Source organism: Venturia canescens, chromosome 8, assembly GCF_019457755.1.
Source record: "Venturia canescens isolate UGA chromosome 8, ASM1945775v1, whole genome shotgun sequence".
Taxonomy (NCBI): Eukaryota; Metazoa; Arthropoda; class Insecta; order Hymenoptera; family Ichneumonidae; genus Venturia; species Venturia canescens.
The window spans coordinates 19,230,403-19,251,014 of record NC_057428.1 but is presented as its reverse complement, the minus strand read 5'-3'; the positions used below and the strand labels follow the sequence as shown (position 1 = coordinate 19,251,014).

Genomic DNA, 20,612 nt, shown 5'->3' with positions numbered 1-20,612 from the left:
GGGTACTTTTTTACTTACGGGGAGAAAAACTGGCTGGCCGATCCGGAATTGCCTTAGAAACATATGGCACAACGGGATCTTGCAGCATTTGACCATAAACGAGTTTAATTTATTTTCGAACCGGCACAACGCGCGAAAAAATACTCTTGCGAAACGGAATTCTCGCGTATTATAGGATTACGCATCAAAGCATCGCTTATACGCGAGGAAAATGCATACATTTACATAATCAAGCCAACGCAACAGGGGCTTCCACACTTTTCCAACATCTCGTCAATTAATACCTCTTCAAACACCGATTCATAATTGCGATATTAATATCGTTTGTCACGCGCGCGTGCACTTTTCGAATTCATTATCTCAGATGCTCTCAAAAAAATAATCTTGTCATATGATCTTACTCTTGAATTTTCTGCTACAATGCGATGCGTCCGCGAATTAGCGAATACGAGGAAAGACGAATCCGACTTTTGGCAGTCGAACCGATGCCGGCACGTTGCGCGTCATCGTCGGAATATGTTTTTTCGGAAAAATTTAAATTTTATCGTTTTTTATCGTAGGGACAAATATTTTTTGAGAATTTTGTCGCAATTTTGTTTTCGAAAATTTCAACATTTTCGTTTGTTTCAATTCGACTAGCGGCCTAGAAATTCGAGCGATGGAAAAACGGTCGTGAGAGTACTTACAACGTCTGGGAGATCCTTGCGCGAGTCCGCGATGCAAATTGGCACTGGTTGGCAACGCTGCAACTTCCTATTGTAGAAATTCCTTTTTCCATTGTACTTGACGTGACAGTTTATGGGTCGACAGTGATCGAGCGGGTCGAGATCGACGCTCGGACATTTCTTGACGTTCATGAGCTGGTAGTATCCTAGGATGGCGAAATAATCGCGGGGCTTGTGTTTCTCACCAGTTTTTCGTTTATTCACTTCATTTTATTAGTTTTTTTACACCACTGACGTCAAATAAAATGGGTTTCGCGACGAAGCGTTTACCTTCGAGAACCGCAGGAACTTTGTAGTGAAAAATCGTCGTGTCGAACTGCACTTTTGCTTGAACTTCGTCAGTCTGATTGTTTTTACATGCGTTGATCGCAATGTTGCATTCGCCCTTACGATTGTGAAGGTACTAAGACAGTTTCAATATGGAAAAATTATTACACACAGAAAACGAAATGACACGATTCGTTAAAACGCGATTCGAATCCGACTGATCGCACCGGTTGAGGTTAACACGTAACGTACTTTCGACAATATTTTAATGAATTATTAATTATGCACACTTCGTTGCAGCTTCAACCGAAGCTCTTAGCTCTGTGCGAGGTCACAGAATAACTCAGTCCACCTGAAATATCAACGCTCATTTTCGAGACACGAAAATCTTGAGAAAACAAAGCTTTGTTGACATCGGGACAAAGATGGCGCGACGGACGGTGGCGCTGGTGGCGCGGCGGGCGGGGGGGAGTCCAGAAATGCGAATAACCGTTGGCAGCAGTGAAAATATTACGAAAAAGTGTGGATCGCATCACCTTTGTGAACGTTATGCAATACATTTTTTTTCAATTGATTTTGTGCACATTGGAATTATGAGGGCTGACTTTGAAGTGATCCGGGATATTCAATGACAATGGCGAGTTAAAGAGTCCGTTCTTTTACCGCGATATGTATTGTCGGTCTGCAAAAAGCAATTTAGTATTCTCGAAATGAGCTTTTTCCTTCATGGAGAACGAAGTAAAACCGAACAAATTGATTCCGGAGAATAGCGATTGACGGAAAAGACGCAGAATAAAGCAAAGTCTCGTAATTCGGTGTGTTCACGAAAGAGTTTTATATAGGCTGCAGGGCGATTATACTAATTCGATACGTATACGTAAATAAAAAGAGAAAATAATTGAGTTACATGATTGGCTTACATGACCGCGTAAGTAGTTAGCTGTAAACGCAATTGTACGAATCTTAGAAAATCAAACAAGAGAAAATACGATTCTGCGAAATCACTGCTCGGATTGAAGCTGTGATTAGAGTGAAGTTGGCTGGACGTATTAGTAAGAAAAAAGCAAGAGAGAGAGAGAGCGCGCGAAAAGGAGGCAAAAAAGGATCTGAACGGAAATGATGAAAGAGATTCGAGTCGCGAGGGCGAACATTCGAGTTCAGTTACAACTTAATTTAAGCTGCGCATACACTCGCACCTTTCGGAAGCCCATTCTTTCTCGCACTCTCGTTTGGCTCGTAGTTGCAAATAAATATGGATATATATATAGACGGGTAAGCGATGTCTGGGAGAATGAGCATGGTGGAAAAAGAGGAGAAGGGCGTCGCGGGAGAAAGAGAGAAAGAATAAAAATGGAAAGGAGCCGTTAGCTTAAAAACACTCATAAATCATGATGGCGGCGAGAGACTCGGTGGCGTGTGAGAGTGGGGCTAACGTGCAACTCCGCGACGACGAGAAATATGTATGTGTATATGACGTTTGTGTGGTGTTTAGTGATAATATGCCGAGGGGAAGGGGCCTCATGGTGGTGGCAGCAATACACGGCTCGACTTTGCTGGTTGGTGCATGTCGGCTCCGCCCCGTCAGGATCACGATAACGACCACGATTATATTGCTCCCACGCGACAAACAGGGGCACCCGAGAACACACTCGGAAGCACAAAACCCGCGGCTCCAGAACCTTCAAAGACCCACCATAGCTTTTTCTCTCACTCCGTTCTTTTCGAGACGACTTCGCCAAATACGTTCCTTTCCTTTATCTTCTCTTTTTAACCCTGCTCTTTCTCTCACTCGCTCCCCCCCCCCCCCCCCCCGCCATATTTTTTCTCGTTACAGCTCCTCGTAGCCACCTTATCGCTCAGAACGATCGTATAAAAGTATTAACCACCCCCGTCGTTCGAACCGCGCTCTTCCTTTAATGTATACACAGATATACACCCGCGTCTACAAGTTTATGGCTTTCGAGAGGTTTTACAAGTCGTAAGAATGATAAGGAGGAGATCAAAGACAAGACGATTTGGGGGCGAGCTCGACGTACTTACGAGACTTGGCCATATCAGCGTTAGATTCCTTATTTCCCGAGGTTTTATTATCCCCATATCACCACCGATCAATTGGATGTGCTGCAAAAATTCGAGCACTTTTTTACGACATGAATCAGCTGTTTGAGCTCGATTATTCAGAGTGCGATCGAAGGATTTTTCGATGTTTGCTCGAACAATAAAGATATACTCGTTACGAAATTTATTGTTTGTTGAATAATTATTACGAGATAAGGTAAGAACGGAAGCATTCAATGAACACGTTTCGTTAGGAAAGTTTACAAGATTCCGATCGACTGACCTCGCAATCAATATCGCTGGGTGTGACATTTTCACAGCAATTTATCATTCGGGTGGAAACGGCCACGATGTGCTGGCACGCGTTTTCAATCTCGATGACTGCAAATTAAAAACCGTTGAGAAACATTATGCCGAGTCTACACTTGTTTTTTCATCCCTTCCGATCTCCTCGTCATCCCTAACCTCAAAGTTACGTAAATTATCGAGGGATGCTATTTATTCGCGTCACAATCATAATCTCGCTTCGGTACACTCATAAATACTTTTCTTGGTAGCTCAAAGTCTATCGGATTTCGAGGCGAACGAATTCCGTTCGTCACTCATCGGGCCGAACCTAAACTCTTCAAGTTCCGGACAATAATTACTGCATTAAATGAAAGCCGACTATTCCCAAGAGGCAGAACACGAGGACAACACATTCACGTTCGCACGCACACGAGAAGAGCTCGGCATGTCGGAGCTTAAATATCACCTGCTTCTCCCTGTCATTCGACTGTCTCTCTGCCTTTTTTTTTTTTATATCACTCGTTATATACCTGTTTACATCAAGAACTCTTGCAAAGTGGAAAGGAGACGACGAGAACTACAGCACGGATTCAAGGGGTTTCCGGACTATGATTAATAATTCGGAGACGAGACGCATGCCCGCGAGTTCACTATTTTCAACTAACATCGCATTCACATCTCGCTAAAAACTCGTATTGCGAGTGCAGCTAACGATAACTTGAGATTTGTTTCGATAAATGGAAATCGAGACTTCTATTGTTTGATTTCTGTACGATTCGTTAAATCTGTCTACGTGTACGTGCGTGCAACGCCGGAGAGAGGGCGTGCGCGTCTTGATAAATGCTTCGCGCGAAACAATGCTTTAGTACTCGCCATAACCACCGATGGCAGTGCGAACGGATCAAAAATCCATCTGAATGTTTTCTTACTGTACGAATAAGCAGTCTCTACGCTGGATCACCAATCTGTTAATCTGAAATGAACGAAAAAGCCGCAACTGGAAAAAGTGGGTGCTGAATTAATTTAGAAAGCGCGGAAAACAAAGCGGAGTGAGACGCTCGATCCAAATGAAATTCCGAATCGAAGTTTTGGCAACGGTCGAACCCTGGACCCAAGGACTCTACAAAGTCACGAGAAAGCTCCAATCGCCGCTTCCATCGCACCTGAAGTCAATAGACTCGTGAGATCGCACGAATTTCTTCGCGCAGCTGGAATTTTGGAAACCGAACACAGACTAATTTCACTAATGATTTTGAAGCGCGCGGCACACACCGTTCGAGCAGCGAAACAAAACTGGCGTTTGGCCATGTTTACCAGTCTGGTATAACCTACACAATTCGCGGAGAGCTATAATATGCTTACGGAGGATGGATTGCGTGTTATATAGGATTGCAACGAGGCTTGTTCGCGGGGCCACTATTCATTCCCTGTAAATGCTTCTGCTTGTCTGTTCTGCCGTTCCGTGTGCGTCGTGATCAACCCGAACCTCTCCCAGGCTTTGCTTCTCTCGTGTCCGCGTGCACACTCTTGTTTCTTTCTCATTATCGTGTGATCTGTCGTGACTTGTCCTACGCTCTTTGCACATACTCAGAGTCCAATATTTTCTGCTCGTCTCATCTTTATCTACGAGAAAACCTGCACAAAGCAAACCAGCTCGAGCCTCTTTTGATTTCGCGAATTCCTAAAAGTTCGACGAATGCGAATCGGACCATTGTGCTTGCTGCTCATCAAGCCAGCCACGTCGTTTTTTGACCTCCCGATACTTTTTTGCTTCACCAACATTTTTGGATCCAGTGGCATCGGCCTTCGAGGCTTCCGCTCACCGCCAAGCGGCAGTTTCACGCACTTCGGTGAGGGCAGAAAATGTTCGACGTCGCGTGGTCGCGTCTACCAGTGAAATCACAGAATCTTATCGAAATTCGCTTCGAGTCGCATATTTTGAGATTGCTATCGTTTTTGAACTGACGCTGTTACTATCGTGATTTTCTATGACCAATAAAACTTGACGTGTTCATGACACGAAAAAAATTAGCATCATTCGAAATTCTATTCTTTCGTCCGAAGAAAAGCAAAACTTTTGGCGCAATTTTGATACAGCCTCGAGAAATTTTCATAACCTACAAATATAGTGCTGAATCGAAGTTTCGTGACGTGTGATAAAATAGTGTTGTTTATAAATTTAATTGAAAAGGGATATACTTACAGAAAACCATGCCGACATCGAGACGATCAATATGACCGATACCGGTGTTCTAGAAATGATGGAAAAAAAGGAAGGAATAATTGAAACCCGTTCGGTGAAAAAAGATCAATCTACGAATAGTCCGCCGGGCAATTTTTGTTTTCTCATTTATTTTTCAATGAATGTTTTTTGCCCGATTCCAGACAAAGCCGAGGGCTTTTTCGTCTCCGAGAAATTTAGTAAGAAATTGGTGTATACGCGCGGGATATGTGTGAGTAGTGGAAAGCAAGGAGAGAGACCCGATCACGGTCGAAGGCGCGTTGTCGACCGGATAATTCGTAACACCCGGTATAGATAAGTCCGCGGGTACGATATACCAATTTACGTGTCAGCTTGTCAGCCTGTAATTTGACTGATAGAGGCTCTACTCGGTTGAAACGCGATCGAGACACACAAAAGCGTCAGGAGGGCACTCCCCCCTCTTTTTTTTCCACTTTCATCCCGTGTATTCCCTTTCGCCCTTCCACGACCGCGGCTGCGATAATTGCGTCCGAAAACAACAAAAAATCGCTGACAAGTCAAAAAAACTCCTCGATTTCGAAATATCGGCATTTTAATACTGCCCGAAAGAGCCCGAGGCTTCTTTGCATCCCCAAAAATACGTGTGTATATACTTTAACCTCCAAAAGTTTATCGAAAGTTTTCGCCGCGATTTACCCTGTGCGATTTCAACGCTCCCAGATAACTCACACACTTTTTAAAATCTCGAAAAACTCACCCTCACGTGCAATTCAGCTATAACTCCCGTTATAAAAGTGCAAATACATGAAAAACTTAAAACTACGAGAAACATCCTCACAACATTTCGCCGATGCATACTCTGAAGTAGGCTTACCGAATGTTGACATTTACAGAAAAACAGTCGACGACGATCGTCGAAACGAAATTCTGAATCTTTGTGGAAAATAACAGCATTTTGAAAATTGTACAATTATTGATTTTTAGCAATAATAATTCAAAATATTGTTGTTTATTGATTGAAAAAAATTATTTACGTATTTTCGATTATTTCATTGTTGCAATTTTGTCTTTTTCCGAAGCATAATCAAATTTTTCGAGAGATTCATTTCAGGCCCATAACTACTGACGTTCCAATGAATGAAACTTGATGATTTTTCCAATCGTATTCTGTTATTAACATGCTTCAATATGGCCTTGAAAACAAATTATGCCATAAGATATCACGTGCGATGGTGGTGTAATGGTCAGCATAGTTGCCTTCCAAGCAGTTGATCCGGGTTCGATTCCCGGCCATCGCACATTTCTTTTGTTTCTGTTATCTACTATTCCATTATATATTTTCGATCGTTAAGCGAAAAATAAAAAAAATTTATTATTCGATTATCAGTATTTAATTACTATTTGCTTTTAATTGTTTTATTTTTTATTGCTAGACAGATTTCTTAATAAGGCCCGCTATACGCACGGTCAATAATATTGCGCAATATAGGTGAGATTGAACATGTAGATGTAGTATTGAAACATTGCGCAATCATTGAACAGAAGTTTGAGCGATCTTAAATTTATGACGCACTACACATCATACAAACTTATTGTGCAATATTATTGACCGTGTGTAGCGAGCCTAATTCTCATTCGCTCAAGTGTACTCATGCTCGTCCGCGCTTACCATATGCTGGCAATCATCATAATAATTTTATATTTACGTTCCAAAGGAAGTTTACAATATGACAGTTCCTAGATTGCTATAATGAACAAAAATAATAAAGCTGCTTCCGGCCAGTGTCGGTTGTGTTTATGCGAATACGATAAACGTGATCTCATATCGGTTTTTTCAACTGGGGATACTATTGAAATGTCATTAGCCTCAAAGATAATGATTTGTCTCTCTCTTCCGGTATTTATAACCTCAAATAAATTGCATATCTGAATATTACGATCTTCTTCATTCTTTTCTTTCGCCTGTTGATTTTTCTTTCTTTCCTTTTAATTGCTAGCAGTTGTTTCATTCTATTTTGTATTTGTTTAAGTAATTGAAATAGCTTGTCAAATTTTAATTTTTATAGAATATCAGACTAATTGACATAAACTTTTTTGTGACTTTCAGGTAGAAGTCAAAGATTCTTTTTCCAACTCTGTGTGCAAAAATTGTGAGGACCGACTAGTGCAATTTTATGCGTTCAGAGAAGATTGCTTAAACGCTCATTATTCTCTGCTGGATTATCGTTCGACTGCTTTCTGCAATGAGAAGAAAAAAAGTTGTGAAAGAGATTCAATTTCCGAAGAAAAGGTGATTGCCCCATGCATCGGATTGGTCGAGGCAGAATCACCTGGTTGTGAGCAGTATTTGAAGGAGAATACCTCTGAAAATGATGCCATTTATCTAAACCGCAGCACGGCTGAAAATTGCAAGAAAAAATCTGCCAACGACACAAATTTGGACCCTGACTTTGAAGAAATATCATCTCACGAGCAAGTTATCTACAAAATCCAACATAAAAGTGTTTCGGCACAACGTTCAGAAACTGACTTTTCTGCTCATAAATATTCTCTCGATTCTGATAACCGAACAATCAAAGATGTCACAGAAGAAGGAAAAGCGTATCAGGAGGCTGCTGACGAATCCGGTGAAATGGTCAAATACAAATGTTTACGTTGTAGCAACCTGTTTTCTGATTTCGATAAAGCTTCCATCCACTGGGCGCAGTGTGCGCAAGTGGATTCCAGTGAATTTCTGGAGAACGTAGCTGAGACTGAGGCTGAAGATGTGGCTGAGCAATTGCAAGGGAAAAGAAAAAATCGTAACCAAGTCAAGGAAGCACTGATAACTCAACCAGCAAAATCTTTGGATGAAAGCTGCAATTTGGAAACTCAGTGTGATCTAAAAAATTTGACGTATGAGAAGGATTCTAGGATGCTTTCTACAAAGTCGTCTTCGATAGCTGCGAGGAGAAAGATTAGTCAGCCAAAAATGAGGCACTCTTGTCAAGTCTGCGTCAGGGTATTTTCCAGTGCAGCTTTACTGAGACGACATTCGGTCGTTCATACCGGCGAACGTCCGTACGAGTGTCCAGTATGTAAAAAGCGTTTCTCTCAAGTAGGACAACTGAATTTTCACAAAAATTTTCACGAAAATCCTCGATATCGTTGCGAGATATGTACGAAACCATTTTTGCGACCAAGCGACATAGAGAAACACATGAGAACGCACACCGGTGAAAAACCTTACAGTTGTAAAGTTTGCTCCAAGTCGTTCGCTCAGTTGGTTGCTTTGCAGCAGCACGAAAGAATCCACACGGGTGATAAACCTTACGTATGTGAAATTTGTGGCAAGAGGTTTTCCCAAAAAGCTAATAAAACGAAACATGTGAAGATACACAAGGAAGGAGCGAAGCCCCACACTTGTGGTATTTGTGGCAGAAGCTTTTCCGACCTGGAAGAAATGAATCTTCATCGTGCTGGCCACGGGGGCGGTAAGCCAAGAAAATGTAGTTATTGCGACGAGAGTTTTCGAAAAAAGTCCGAATTGTCACTGCACACGTCGCGTTGTCACACATTTGAGAAACTCCATAAATGTGCTTTCTGCCAAAAAGCATTCCATTCTCTCTACAATCTTAAGCAACACGTGATGGTTCACACGGGTCAGAAGCCATACGCTTGTTCCGGCTGTGATCTTAGATTCACACAAAAAAGCAATTTGACCAAACATTTCGAGCGAAAGCATGCCGATCGCACGAACAAACAAGATAACAATTATTACATCGTTAAATTGGAAGATCGTTGTGACCAGGGCAGAGAACAAGAAATCTGGACGCTGGCCAACGATTTGTTAAAAAATTCCAACGATTCGTTGGTTATAGAACGCGAAGAGACGGTGGAAATTGAAACGTTAGATAATTGCGACTCGTGAATCTGCTAAACTGACAATGAAATCTGTTTTTCAGATTTTTCATTAATTATTTATTTACAAAAATTCTTTGTACATATGTCCAATCCAATGTGCGCATTGGCACTCTCTTGTGTACAAAACTTAAATCTACAACTGAATATTTAACAATTTATAACAATAGAAAAGGAATTTCGTAATTGCATCGTTGGAACTTGTTTTGTACCTTTGATGAGAAAAGAAAATAAAGAAAAATATGGATAGATGGATTCTAAATGGAGTGAGTTATTCTTTACGACTCGTGAGAGCTGAAAGTTTTATTGCTAATCCCGAATAAGCTATTTGTGCATCTATATAAATTGCTCCATGAATGTAATGAATTGTAAAAAAGAAAAAAAATGTCAAAACCTGAAGTTCTGTTGCGAGCTATGCAAGGTACTCCCATCTATGCACAAGTATGAAGTTTTCCAAAACAAATGCAAGGGACTAGGACGATTCAAATTCTTTGTGAACCGAATTTTAATCATTTGATATTTATACAGAAACTTGGACGAAATATTCTCATGCGTAGGAAATTTCGCTTGGAGTTGTCATTATTGTCAAGCTATAAAAAAATAAACTGGCTGCATATTGACAATTCTGACAACTGAAAACGCTTTTTTGACAACTGTTTGACCATGAAGTTTTTGGATTTGTGAACGATTTCTTCCGAAAATATAAATAAATATCGGATTCTGCGTAAGAGAAAAAAAAATAAATTTTATGGCACCTCCGTAACTCAAACTCTAAAACCATTGTTATTGAACTTTGACTTAATTTCTCCAAGTTTACGTATCTAAATCACTGAAAAAGGATTCTAGCCATTCTTCATTAAGGTTCGCCGTAGCGTTTTGGTAACCGTCTATCAAAAGATCATCCAGAACGCTGAGATTGAAATTTTCAGCGATAGAGTCGTCACCTAATGTTTTTAAGTTGGTTGGATCGACGTTGCTCAAATCGACCATTTCGACGGGTTGGCTCGATGCACGAGAAATTCCGTCGTCCACCAATTCAGCTAGAGCACCAATCGAACAATTTTCATCCTTAACGATTTCTATTTCTTCTAATTTTTCTACTTTATTCGACGAAATGATCATGTCGCTTGATCTGTCGCAGTCTTTTATACTTCTTTTCTTTTCGCATTTTTTTAACGCACCGAAACTGAATTTTTCGTAGCACTTGCCAGTCGACGCTGCTCGACGTTTGATCGGTGGTCGGATTCGCTTTGTTACTAATTCAACGGGCAAATCCGCAGACGTCTTTCGCTCCTCTTCCTGAGAATTATTCATCGCATTTTCATCAATTGGCTTGATCACGTCAGGGATTCTGACTGCGGGTTTTTCCTCAAAATCCGTCAAATCGTAGGTCAACGTAATCGGAAGTGATCCATCAACGGTAATAGTGGTTGTGTGTTTGACAATTTGTGTATTCTCTAAAGTTTGTTGCTTCGTTAAGACGTCAGCTTTCTGATCTTTGCTGTCGATTTGTATCGGCGAATCTTTCGTTTTTAACCTTTCAACTACTTTTTCTTCGATCTTTTTTGGTCCATCTTTTTCTTCAGTCTCTACCGATCTTCTCACAGCCATGATTCTTCGACGATCAATCATGTGCAAATCAATATTCGCTTTTGAGATTTTTTTTACTTGAGGCATTGTTTTCGTCACATCGCTATCTCTCTCCACTCCCACGTCGAGTGCTTCCGTCTTTACTTTGAGTTTTAAATCCTCCGAGTTGACTTTATTACCAAACTTTTCTAATACTGTAGGTACAGGTTTTTGAAAATCTTCTATGTCTGGCGTTTTCAATAAAGCTAATTGAAGATCCGACTTAATTAGCTTACTGAAAGAATCCTCAATCTTAAACTCGTCGCTTAGTAAATCATTACTGTCTATGTCAAATATACTCTGTGCTATCGGAGGTTTCTGAGATGCTGCACATATATTTGTGATCTGATTTTCAACATAAGCGTTCAACGCTTGCGTCCCTATTTTGTTTTCATCAACTGTATGATCTTCACGAAGATTTGATTTTGGGGCGTACGAATCATCTGTGCATCCCAAAATGTTTCCCAATTGACTCATGTGCTCATTAATATTTGTTTCTCCTGAAAAATCTGACTTTATGGATTCCTTTATTGTAGTATCCGAGCTCGGAGTTACGGGTGGTGTGTAAAGAGATAGTTCTGTTGATATTGGAATTGGTCCAACACGTTTTTGTACTTTTTTATAAACTTCCCATTCGCTTGAGTGCTTGACACCCACTTTTCGAGGCAAAAAAACTGGTGTTTCATATCCAAAAGGCCAAGGACACTGAAAGAAATGATATGATAAAAAATTCTCTGAAAAGATGCCAGAGGCTGTAAAACTTTGATTAATGAATTAAATTTCTTTATCTAATAATTTTATTTTCTCATTGATTTTTTTATAAGAAATTTGTCTTTATGATCCTCAGTATGCAAATAAAAAATGACCAGTATTTTGGGACTGGAATTAAAGAAGTAATAAAATGCTGTTGTTTCCTAATTTATAAGTTCAAGAGCTCTCGAGCCCTATTCTGATCTCTTTCTGGCAAGATATAGTTTGAAAATGTCTGGCTAGTCCAAATCCCATATATAAAGGGTCACTATAAAGGAATAAATAATCGAAACCAGAATTTAAAACTTCTAGAGGATATGTTGAAGTATTTAAGAATTTGTTCTCTGAGGTACTAACAAGAAAATGGGTTCTTCGTTAAAATGAGTGATGAAAATATAAGTTCTATCCTTGCAACCGTAGTTTATGATATGAAGAATCGAATGATTTCGTAAAATGGTAAAAGGAGAGAAAACAAAAGACAAAAAAAACACAAGTACAATAATGTTTGATATTTACTCCTTCATTTTCGCACGTCCAGACAGCTTCCTCTAAATTAATTTGTATAGCCTTAATCCTTTTGTTATTCCCCATTTTTAAGCACAACGGGCAGAGCTCATCCATTCTGGAAAGAAAAGAAAAAAAAATTGTCAAATTCGTAGTAAAAACGTTGAGAACGTGAACTTTTGTGGTTATGACAAGCGTAGTGTTTACGTTGAATTGCTGAGAGAAAAAAACTTACGTTCTTAGGGCGACAAAGCGCGCCAAACCACCGTTGCACACCTGCGAATGATTCATTTTTATTTGTTGCAACTACATTGTAATATTAATAAATGTTTACCGTGCACGTGGGAAAAACTTACTTTACCGGTGAAACCGCATATTTCGACAACACACAGTGCTGTAAATAAAGATTGAAAATACCACAGCATTCCGAAGACTTGCAACGCTACTATTGGCTAAAATGCGAACCATGCAGTCAATCTCGATCGGTAAGATAAACTTTTTTTTACATAACCTGGAAAATTTGGTAGAATAATCAGTGGACGGATAACCTCCGTGAACCTGGCTGACTGATGTTGGATTCCGGACGTTTTTCTTTTAAATCGTTTGTTGGGCTCAAATGCAAATGTAATTTAAAAAAAAAATTTATCATCGTTATAAAAAGTTGTCATCCAATAATGACTCGATTAAAATAATAATTATGCGAACCGCAAATATATCCACAAATTTCCAAAAAATCGTCTAATGGCCGTATTCTCCAACGCAGTTTAACTTTTAAACTGAGATTAAACTTAGCTCATTTTATTTTTCGTTTCCTGCTCCAACACAACCAAGACGCAATAATCGCTAAATGATCGCCGTTGAACGCCGGATTTCGACCGTTCCAGGGTGTCTAATTTTGACCAGAACAGAAATTTCATGACTTTTAAGGCTTTTTAAGTCAAGGAACAGGAATTTTTCATGACTTTTCTTATGGTTCTGATACTTTTTATTCATCTTTTAATTATAAAAAAATTCAATAAAAATAACAAAGAAATGATATTTTATTTTGAAATAAAGAATCTTTTTTTTCTTACAAACTATTCATTCGATATTCGTTTTTATATCGATGATGAGTATTGACGAACCAGACATTGTCGCCACCCCGCGAATTTTGAAATTATGTTGAAGAAAACCAAAAAATCGGCAATGACAATGAGCGTTGCAGAGATCTTAAAAAATCAGGTTGTTTGGTAATTTTTCATGACATTTAATGATTTTTTCAGGTCCAAGTGTAATTTCATGACATTTAAGAATTTTCATGACTTTTCAGGTCGTTAGACACCCTGCGTTCATCGTATTCAACTTGGTTCAAAGTATAATATTGTGTTGTATTCGTGTGTTGAGAAATGGTGAGGGTTCGACGCGCGTGTGTCAAGTGACATAACTAAACTTTCAACATTATAGAGGAATCGGAGCAGGAATATCAATATGGCTTTTTATTATGATATTCTGAGCTCTTCCGATGACTCTAAGACCTAGTTCACGCGATTAATAGGCGAGAAAAAGTATTCAAGCCCCAACGCAATTACTTTGCTTATTTTCCAATAAATGTTCATTTTCTGACACCAAATGAACGGGAAGCGTTTTTTCGGCTTTTGTAAAATAATCCGATCTTTTTTTCTCAAAACTTTCTCCATATCGTCCATTGTGTAGAAATTCTTACACACAAATGAACCAATTTACTATATCTTGGTTAAAAACAAAAGCTTTCATTGTTGTCGACTGATGGACTGACGTCAGATTGACCAATCACAGATGAAGATCAATGTACGATTCCGATTTATTTCGAATAAGGTATGGGTTCAGTTGGACAAACCTCCTTAATGCTTGGAGAAACGTACCATCTGTTTAACTAATAAACCGAGTTTTGATTTGAACGCCATTTAACTGAACGTTGAGTTGATCGGCTTCGGAGAAACGGGCGTTAGAATGAATTGAGTTTAACTTGGATTAATGCCGGAGAAAACGGGCACATAAACGGGAAAGCACATGGTAAACACGAAGTCGGGCCAGTCGGGCCTCGGTTTCAGTAAAAAAATGAGCATCCATTAATGGTCGTTTTCTCCGACGCGGTTCAAACTCAGTTCAATTTTTTTCATGTAGTTTCGAGATAGCATGAACCGAGTTTAAACTCAGATTAACGTTGGAGAAAACAGGCATTATTCGTCCTCGCATTGAAATTTTATTTGGAAATGAAACCACGTCCACGTTTTTCTCTTACCAAATATGCTTATTATCAATCTACTTTCCACTCAATGTTCATTTACCGAAACTGCGTCGACATTATTTTTCGTGCCGCCGCCGTTGGACAAAATACAGGGAAAAAAATAAATGATCAAAGTCTCGTTACATCTAGTAACGGGTCGCCGACGATAGTAACAGAATCGTGTAACCTTCAACGTTTTCATAAAAATGTTTTGCATAGTGGAGTTAGTACAGGTGGTTCGCAAATGGTTATATTGACAATGTTCAAGAAAACGTTCTCGTTATCTTTATTTTTCATACCAGACACAATTTCACGTAGTCCAAAAAAGCACTGTTATAAAAGCAAGCCTAATCTACACTCGACATCCAGTCTGAAATCTACTCGGTTACGAAAAATAATAACACAACGAAAATGTCGGAGCTCCCACTTATTTTGTGTGTCCTCGGTTTCTTCGCGGCGGTAAGCACACTCGATCGTTTATCGATCCCGCTTCTTTTAATTCCGCATTATTTCGGTAAAATACTTTCTTCCGAATTGCCGTTGTTGAATTCGACAGTTGACAACAATAACAGCATTCTTCACGAAATATTTGTAGGGGGCGATCGCGAAACCCGAGAGCGCAGGTCCGCTCGAAATAGTTACTGACCGGCCAGCGGTCGACATACTGCCCGATATCGTTCGCAAAGTACAGGACGCCATCATGAAGCGCTCCTATGAAATAATCCAGATAGTTCTGAAACTGCCGTCGCTGGGCTCTGAGGGCGCACTCCCTATATCGAACGTCAAAGAATTTAGATTCGAAACCCTCGAAAATTTTATTTCCTGGGTACGTATAAGACGTGAAGATCCGAATTCTCATTTGACATTGGACCATTATTATAATCACAATTACATTTTTTTTCAATTTTATAATACAGTTTAATCGAGGCGTCGAACAACGCCATTTATCAGCCTCGTCAAAACCGAAAGTCGAAGAATGCCGAAAAAATATCACCGAGTTTGAAAAAAAACTCAGAACCGTCGCTCAGTCCACGTACCGGACTGCAATCTTGAACATAATGAAACTGTCGCGAAAAAAAAATAAAAAACTGGCAGATTTGAACGTTTTGGCAGCTAAGGCATTAGAGCCTTCCGGAGAAACAAAGGACAAAGTATGTATACGTGATGCAGATCATGAAGACCACCAAGAGGGAGAATATTCATTTCGAAAAAAATGACCCCTTGCCCCACGCTTTGCCAACGACATTGAGATTTTGCTATTTAACATTAGTACGTAAAATGTCCGCTCGCTCGGTGAGAACGCTCGTTTCGCGTTGGTTTCGGACCGTCGTCCCTCGCACTCACGCACTCGCAGAAATACTAGAATTTGTGTACTTTTTATTTTCAGATCGCAACAGCTGCGTGGAAAATGCAAAAAGAATTCTTGGACTACGCTGATCGGATTGCAAACTTTTACGAGAGTGTCGCCGAAGGATCGGCTATTGGAAACAAGTTTCGTAAGACTTACAATGCTGAGTTATGGAACAGTATAAGTAATATGATTTACCACTGCACTGAGTATTCGCCACGCGACAGCAATGCGTGTTTGTCTTGTGGACATACTGAAGGGTGAACGACAACTAATTTCGTCAAACATATCTTGCAACTTTCGTCATCGAACACCCTCGAAAATGTGAAAAATTCTTAAAATGCATCAGTGTATTGAGTAACATTATTTTAGTAAAATAGAAAAATAAGCAATCATCAATAAAAAGAATGAACTTTATTCGGATCCACGAAAAGCCTGTTATTTTATTCCTCTCACATTCCCATCGAAGTTCGGTAACCGCGGACTTTCCTTTTCGCATAATGCATGGGTGCGTTTCATGGACGCTCACACGCTGTGAGCGTGCTTGTTTCTTTTGGCGATGTAAGCGCTCATGATCGCTATCATGACGTCATAACTCGGGCTTCCAAACGCTCACAAACGCTTATTTTATTGGGGTATACATGGGTGGGTTTAAAATTTTTTTAAATGAATGTCAAACTTCTCTAAACAATCCTTATTTACGAGTTTATTAGTCGGTCTTTTATGTGTTTATATGTCGGTTTCATTTCACTAATGAATTTTTTCTCATTCTCTTGGAAATTTCATAAGAAATTATCGAAGTAGTTGTTCGTTTTGTGGAATTGCTCGAAAAGTAAAATAATTGAATAATTGAACGATTCTATACGATAAAAAAACAAATTTTTGAAATTTGTGTAACCATTTTTTAGTGATGAAAAGAATACGGTACAGCAGAAAAATTTAACGCCAATCGGCGCTTCAAATTCAAGATCTTAAGAAAAAACCTCAATGCGATATAACCATCAACCAATCTCAAATATTAAAAACGTTAAAAACGATCGGTTAAAAAAAGTAACCTTATCAATATACACGGAAGCTCACTCGATAGGCTAGTAAACTTCTAAGAAATGCTCGGTGGTGTTATCTACGTTAGCTGCTTTCGGTAATACGTAAAGTTTTGAGGGACTCCACTATATATATACATAATTATTTATTTCAGTATGCTTCGGTGTGCTTCGGTATCATCCGGCAATTCGAATTCCAGTGGCGAGAGCAGACATAACCTAAATGAAAGTTCTATTAACCATATAATAATGCTCGTTTCAAAACTGTTAACGAATGTAAATATCTCATCGCTCGTCAGCGCTAAATTACGAGTGCCGTTATCAATAGCTACTAGAAAGATAACCAGATTGACACCGCCAACTAGTGATGAAGAAGTAAATAAACCACCTGAACGAAAATTGAAAGAATGGCGCAATGTACCTGAAGTAGCACCAGCAGATAAACCTTGGTGGCAGATGTTCGATTCAAATACAAAGAAGAAGAAAAAATACGTTTTAATAGGAACAAGAATGAAAGTTGGACCGATAGATTTTGGAAGGTGGTGGAAACAGCAAAAAATTAATTATATCAAACACGAGCAACAATTTGTCGAAGAGAGGCACAGAATTCTTGGCTGTGAATTGGCTGCTGCTCATTTTCTCGTACATCGTGGAGGGAAAGTAAAATTTCTTGGTGCGGAGCAGTGGACTCAACGAAACAAGGACGGTCTATACGAATTGCCTGAGACTTATGATCCCAAATACCAGATAACCCATTTGGATGCCAGCGGGATGCCTTTGTATTACGAGGGCATAGAAAACTTTCAAAATCTGATCAAATGTACCTGGGCAAACTTCAGCAACAATCCCAATTTCGACGATTGGTGTGTCGATAGATTAATTCCCCATTTGCCCAATGTAAAGTACTTGGATATCTCAGAATGTAAAAATATTAGCGAGCGAGCATTACAAGCCATTTACAAACTGGATCATCTTAAAGTTTTGGTGATCACTGATTTCAACAGAAAACCATCGTTCGAACTCTCCTGTAGTATGCTGGAAGAATGTATGCCCAATTTGTTTGTGGATATAAGGGAACCTCAAGCTAACATTATAAAAGATAACCCCAAATAAATACAAAGTCATTAACCAATTTATTGTCATTAAATTATTTGTTATTAGATAAACAACACCTATTACAATACTACTTTCTTTTATTTTTTTCCCTTATTCTCTTTATGAAGTGTAATTCCGTTCGGTTACTTATACCATAATTTTTTATATTTGCCGAATCATCACTAAGAATACTGTCATTGAAGGACAATTGATATTTTTTCCAGACGTGCTTCCAGCTGATTTTCGTTTTCACTCTTTCTCTCTTCAAAGCCAAATCTGTGTATCTTCTTATGGCTTTTTTCAAATCAAGAACGGTAGTTGTGTGCGGGGCAACCTGCGCAAACAGAAATTCATTGATAAATGAATTAGAAGTTGAAATATCATGTAAACTCGAATCATATATATTTTCAGAAATGCATTAACAGTAGAAATTTAAAAAATACAAGTATAAGAAAAACCGACGTGCTTTTTTTGTTTAAAAAAGGGAAATTTGACAATATTTGTTCACAGAGATCGTAAAATGTTATCGGAGATGTGATAATGCGCAAAAAACTTTTTTCATTAACTTATAAATTCGAGTTCGAAAAGGTTTGAACGAATAAATACCACGATAGGAAGTATAGGACGTTCGCCACGATTCAAATAAAGCGTAATCGCTTGACCCTGGGCGACTGCGGTTTGCGAACGGATTTCTTCGGCGGTGGTATCCGATAGTAGACCATTCAATAATGGATCACTTTCGATCAGTTTATCAATAGCCTCTTTTGTTAATTTAACAAGTTCTTCGTGACTGAATTGAACTCTACCAAATTTCTCTTCAACATTATCTTTTTTCGTTTCGTCCTTGCCATCACTCATGTTTACCAAACAAACACTTTCTGTTTTCATGCAACAGATGGCGTGTTACAGAAGGAAAAAATCCAGCAACGGCGGCGCGGGTATCGACTATCGAAAAGTTGTGATCGATATTTTCGTTTCGTTTTTTTTAATTATGCCGTTGTCGCGTTATTATTATTTTGTACAATAATAATAATGATAATAATAATAACAATAACAATATCGCTCTCGGAGATTCTCCCGCCAATGTTTCTAGACAACATATATTTATATATATATAAATATACGCCGCAAAAGTTTTCTACGAGTGATTCATCGGGAAGAGTTTTGCAGACTGAGATAATAATCTCAGATTATCTGAATTTGGCGCACGCTCAAATACTTATTAACTTATCAGCCCCTCGCTTTCTTCCCTTTTGTTTTATTTTTCGTGAATTATTGTCATGGGTGAAGGATTTTCAGTCTGAACCGAACTTTTACCCACACCCATCGTCCTTGCAAAACTGGCCCGAAGGACTGCTCGGGACCTTCGTTCCGAGACCTCTTGTGCGAAGAAAACCGGGCCTCTAGCGAAAGAATGACACGGGGCCCGTCGTGTTTCATCGGTCGATCGCCTGCCCCCCATGTTTTGTGTGCGCAAGAATGTGCGCACTACCCGGTGCTATTACACCAGGAGCGGATTACGTTTTGTGCGCGTTTCAAGGGACAACAATTTTTTGCCAATTTCACCGAATAATTATTATCAGCATCGCGATAATAATTATTCTTCTCCACTCCACAAGTTTTTTATATCGTAAAAAATATTTCTGTTCATATTTCTAACCTCCTTTATCAACAAATAAAAATGTCATTCGTGTTATATTTACAGAAATTCATGAAAAATTGAATTTTATATTTTATGCTTTTTTTTTTAATTTTATAATAGCATTTGCACGAACTTGTGAAATCTCGCTGTAATGGTTGAAGGTTACGAAGTAATAAAAATGTAGAAACCTCCGATTGGTTGAGCGAGGTGAAAAATACGATACTGGATTCGTTGAAAATACTTTTTACAGGGAGGAGGGATTGCTCGCACCAATCTTGTCTAATTTCGCATTTGCTCAAGTTTTTTCGTATCCCATAATTATGATTTGCCGGTCGTAGAAAAAGCGGTGATATTTATACTTGAAGTTGATTAAATAAATTACGCGCCGTACAATATATTTTCTTTTTCGTAAAATATATCCAGCAATTCTATTTTGTTTTTGAATTCGATAAGTTGTACAAAAAAATTTTCGTTGCAAATTATCGGGAACAGTAAGATTCAATTTTTTCTAAACTAATGTCAATGCAGCAATGAATATAAACAATCTTGTTAACGTGACAATCGCGTATATGATAAGACATTGATATGCTCAATCTTTAAAAACAGGTCTATCCGTACCTGTACGACTAGCTGGAGTATATCACGAACCCGAGGGAAAGTGGTAAATGTACGTGTATAATATAGGTATAGGTATAAGTAGTACTTGTAAGAAAAAATAAAACAAATAACACAAAAGTTGTGAGGGAATAAACTGTAGCTCATTATCTCATCATGATGGCGGCGTCCAGGGAGTATCGATGGCCTCGTACTTCGTGTACTCTTTCTTACGCTGTCCCTCTCTCTCTCTCTCTCTCTCTCTCTCTCTCTCTCTCTCTCTCTCTCTCTCTTTCCCATTTCAATAACGCGGACAATAAA

The 20,612-nt window shown here is 39.0% G+C and overlaps 6 protein-coding genes and 1 non-coding gene across 9 annotated transcripts in view; 4 read left to right on the top strand and 3 right to left on the bottom strand.

Moving 5' to 3' along the window:
* Positions 1-4,612, bottom strand: part of ss (spineless) — a 179,472-nt gene extending 174,860 nt beyond the window's left edge. Inside the window, exons 1-3 of one of the 3 annotated variants that reach the window (XM_043425688.1) lie at positions 3,334-3,811; positions 3,033-3,113; positions 687-1,128 (exon numbers count right to left, since the gene is read on the bottom strand). In XM_043425688.1, coding sequence (XP_043281623.1) covers positions 687-778 — 92 coding nt within the window. In that variant the 5' untranslated portion in view covers positions 779-1,128; positions 3,033-3,113; positions 3,334-3,811. Of the gene's footprint in view, positions 1-686; positions 1,345-3,032; positions 3,236-3,333; positions 3,812-4,501 lie in introns of those variants that run through there. The other 2 variants (XM_043425686.1, XM_043425685.1) reach the window with 2 other exon arrangements.
* Positions 4,613-6,767: 2,155 nt separating this feature from the next.
* TRNAG-UCC (transfer RNA glycine (anticodon UCC)) lies at positions 6,768-6,839 on the top strand. Its single transcript has one exon. It is a non-coding gene; the product is annotated as a tRNA-Gly (tRNA).
* Positions 6,840-7,050: 211 nt separating this feature from the next.
* Positions 7,051-9,703, top strand: LOC122414422 (zinc finger protein 2 homolog). The gene is made up of 2 exons (XM_043425693.1): positions 7,051-7,438; positions 7,649-9,703. The coding sequence occupies exons 1-2, from the start codon at positions 7,292-7,294 to the stop codon at positions 9,449-9,451; spliced, it is 1,950 nt and encodes a 649-aa protein (XP_043281628.1). The 5' UTR covers positions 7,051-7,291; the 3' UTR covers positions 9,452-9,703.
* A 234-nt stretch (positions 9,704-9,937) lies between these two features.
* Positions 9,938-14,664, bottom strand: LOC122414423 (uncharacterized). The gene is made up of 5 exons (XM_043425694.1): positions 14,585-14,664; positions 12,681-12,835; positions 12,560-12,600; positions 12,337-12,442; positions 9,938-11,775 (listed from the first exon to the last, which is right to left on the bottom strand). The coding sequence occupies exons 2-5, from the start codon at positions 12,747-12,749 to the stop codon at positions 10,255-10,257; spliced, it is 1,737 nt and encodes a 578-aa protein (XP_043281629.1). The 5' UTR covers positions 12,750-12,835; positions 14,585-14,664; the 3' UTR covers positions 9,938-10,254.
* A 130-nt stretch (positions 14,665-14,794) lies between these two features.
* LOC122414426 (uncharacterized) lies at positions 14,795-16,340 on the top strand. The gene is made up of 4 exons (XM_043425698.1): positions 14,795-15,028; positions 15,165-15,395; positions 15,487-15,720; positions 15,957-16,340. Exons 1-4 carry the CDS (start codon positions 14,981-14,983, stop codon positions 16,179-16,181), a joined length of 738 nt encoding a protein of 245 aa, XP_043281633.1. The 5' UTR covers positions 14,795-14,980; the 3' UTR covers positions 16,182-16,340.
* Positions 16,341-17,118: 778 nt separating this feature from the next.
* Positions 17,119-18,143, top strand: LOC122414680 (distal membrane-arm assembly complex protein 2). Its single transcript, XM_043426210.1, has one exon. It carries the CDS (start codon positions 17,210-17,212, stop codon positions 18,071-18,073), a length of 864 nt encoding a protein of 287 aa, XP_043282145.1. The 5' UTR covers positions 17,119-17,209; the 3' UTR covers positions 18,074-18,143.
* Positions 18,075-19,252, bottom strand: LOC122414682 (U11/U12 small nuclear ribonucleoprotein 25 kDa protein). The gene is made up of 2 exons (XM_043426213.1): positions 18,662-19,252; positions 18,075-18,389 (listed from the first exon to the last, which is right to left on the bottom strand). Exons 1-2 carry the CDS (start codon positions 18,941-18,943, stop codon positions 18,144-18,146), a joined length of 528 nt encoding a protein of 175 aa, XP_043282148.1. The 5' UTR covers positions 18,944-19,252; the 3' UTR covers positions 18,075-18,143.
* Between the last annotated feature and the right edge of the window lie 1,360 nt (positions 19,253-20,612).

Excerpts from the sequence above, each read along its gene's own strand:
- LOC122414422 (XM_043425693.1), top strand. The coding sequence starts at position 7,292 with ATGAACAAAAATAATAAAGCTGCTTCCGGCCAGTGTCGGTTGTGTTTA. Across the intron at positions 7,439-7,648 it reads TGATTTGTCTCTCTCTTCCG|GTAGAAGTCAAAGATTCTTT; the intron begins GTATTTATAACC and ends TGTGACTTTCAG.
- LOC122414423 (XM_043425694.1), bottom strand. The coding sequence starts at position 12,749 with ATGCTGTGGTATTTTCAATCTTTATTTACAGCACTGTGTGTTGTCGAA. Across the intron at positions 12,601-12,680 it reads TATGCGGTTTCACCGGTAAA|GTGTGCAACGGTGGTTTGGC; the intron begins GTAAGTTTTTCC and ends AATCATTCGCAG. Across the intron at positions 11,776-12,336 it reads GGACGTGCGAAAATGAAGGA|TGTCCTTGGCCTTTTGGATA; the intron begins GTAAATATCAAA and ends CATTTCTTTCAG.
- LOC122414426 (XM_043425698.1), top strand. The coding sequence starts at position 14,981 with ATGTCGGAGCTCCCACTTATTTTGTGTGTCCTCGGTTTCTTCGCGGCG. Across the intron at positions 15,029-15,164 it reads TCCTCGGTTTCTTCGCGGCG|GGGGCGATCGCGAAACCCGA; the intron begins GTAAGCACACTC and ends AAATATTTGTAG. Across the intron at positions 15,396-15,486 it reads TCGAAAATTTTATTTCCTGG|TTTAATCGAGGCGTCGAACA; the intron begins GTACGTATAAGA and ends TTTATAATACAG.
- LOC122414680 (XM_043426210.1), top strand. The coding sequence starts at position 17,210 with ATGCTCGTTTCAAAACTGTTAACGAATGTAAATATCTCATCGCTCGTC.
- LOC122414682 (XM_043426213.1), bottom strand. The coding sequence starts at position 18,943 with ATGAAAACAGAAAGTGTTTGTTTGGTAAACATGAGTGATGGCAAGGAC. Across the intron at positions 18,390-18,661 it reads GTCCTATACTTCCTATCGTG|GTTGCCCCGCACACAACTAC; the intron begins GTATTTATTCGT and ends CTGTTTGCGCAG.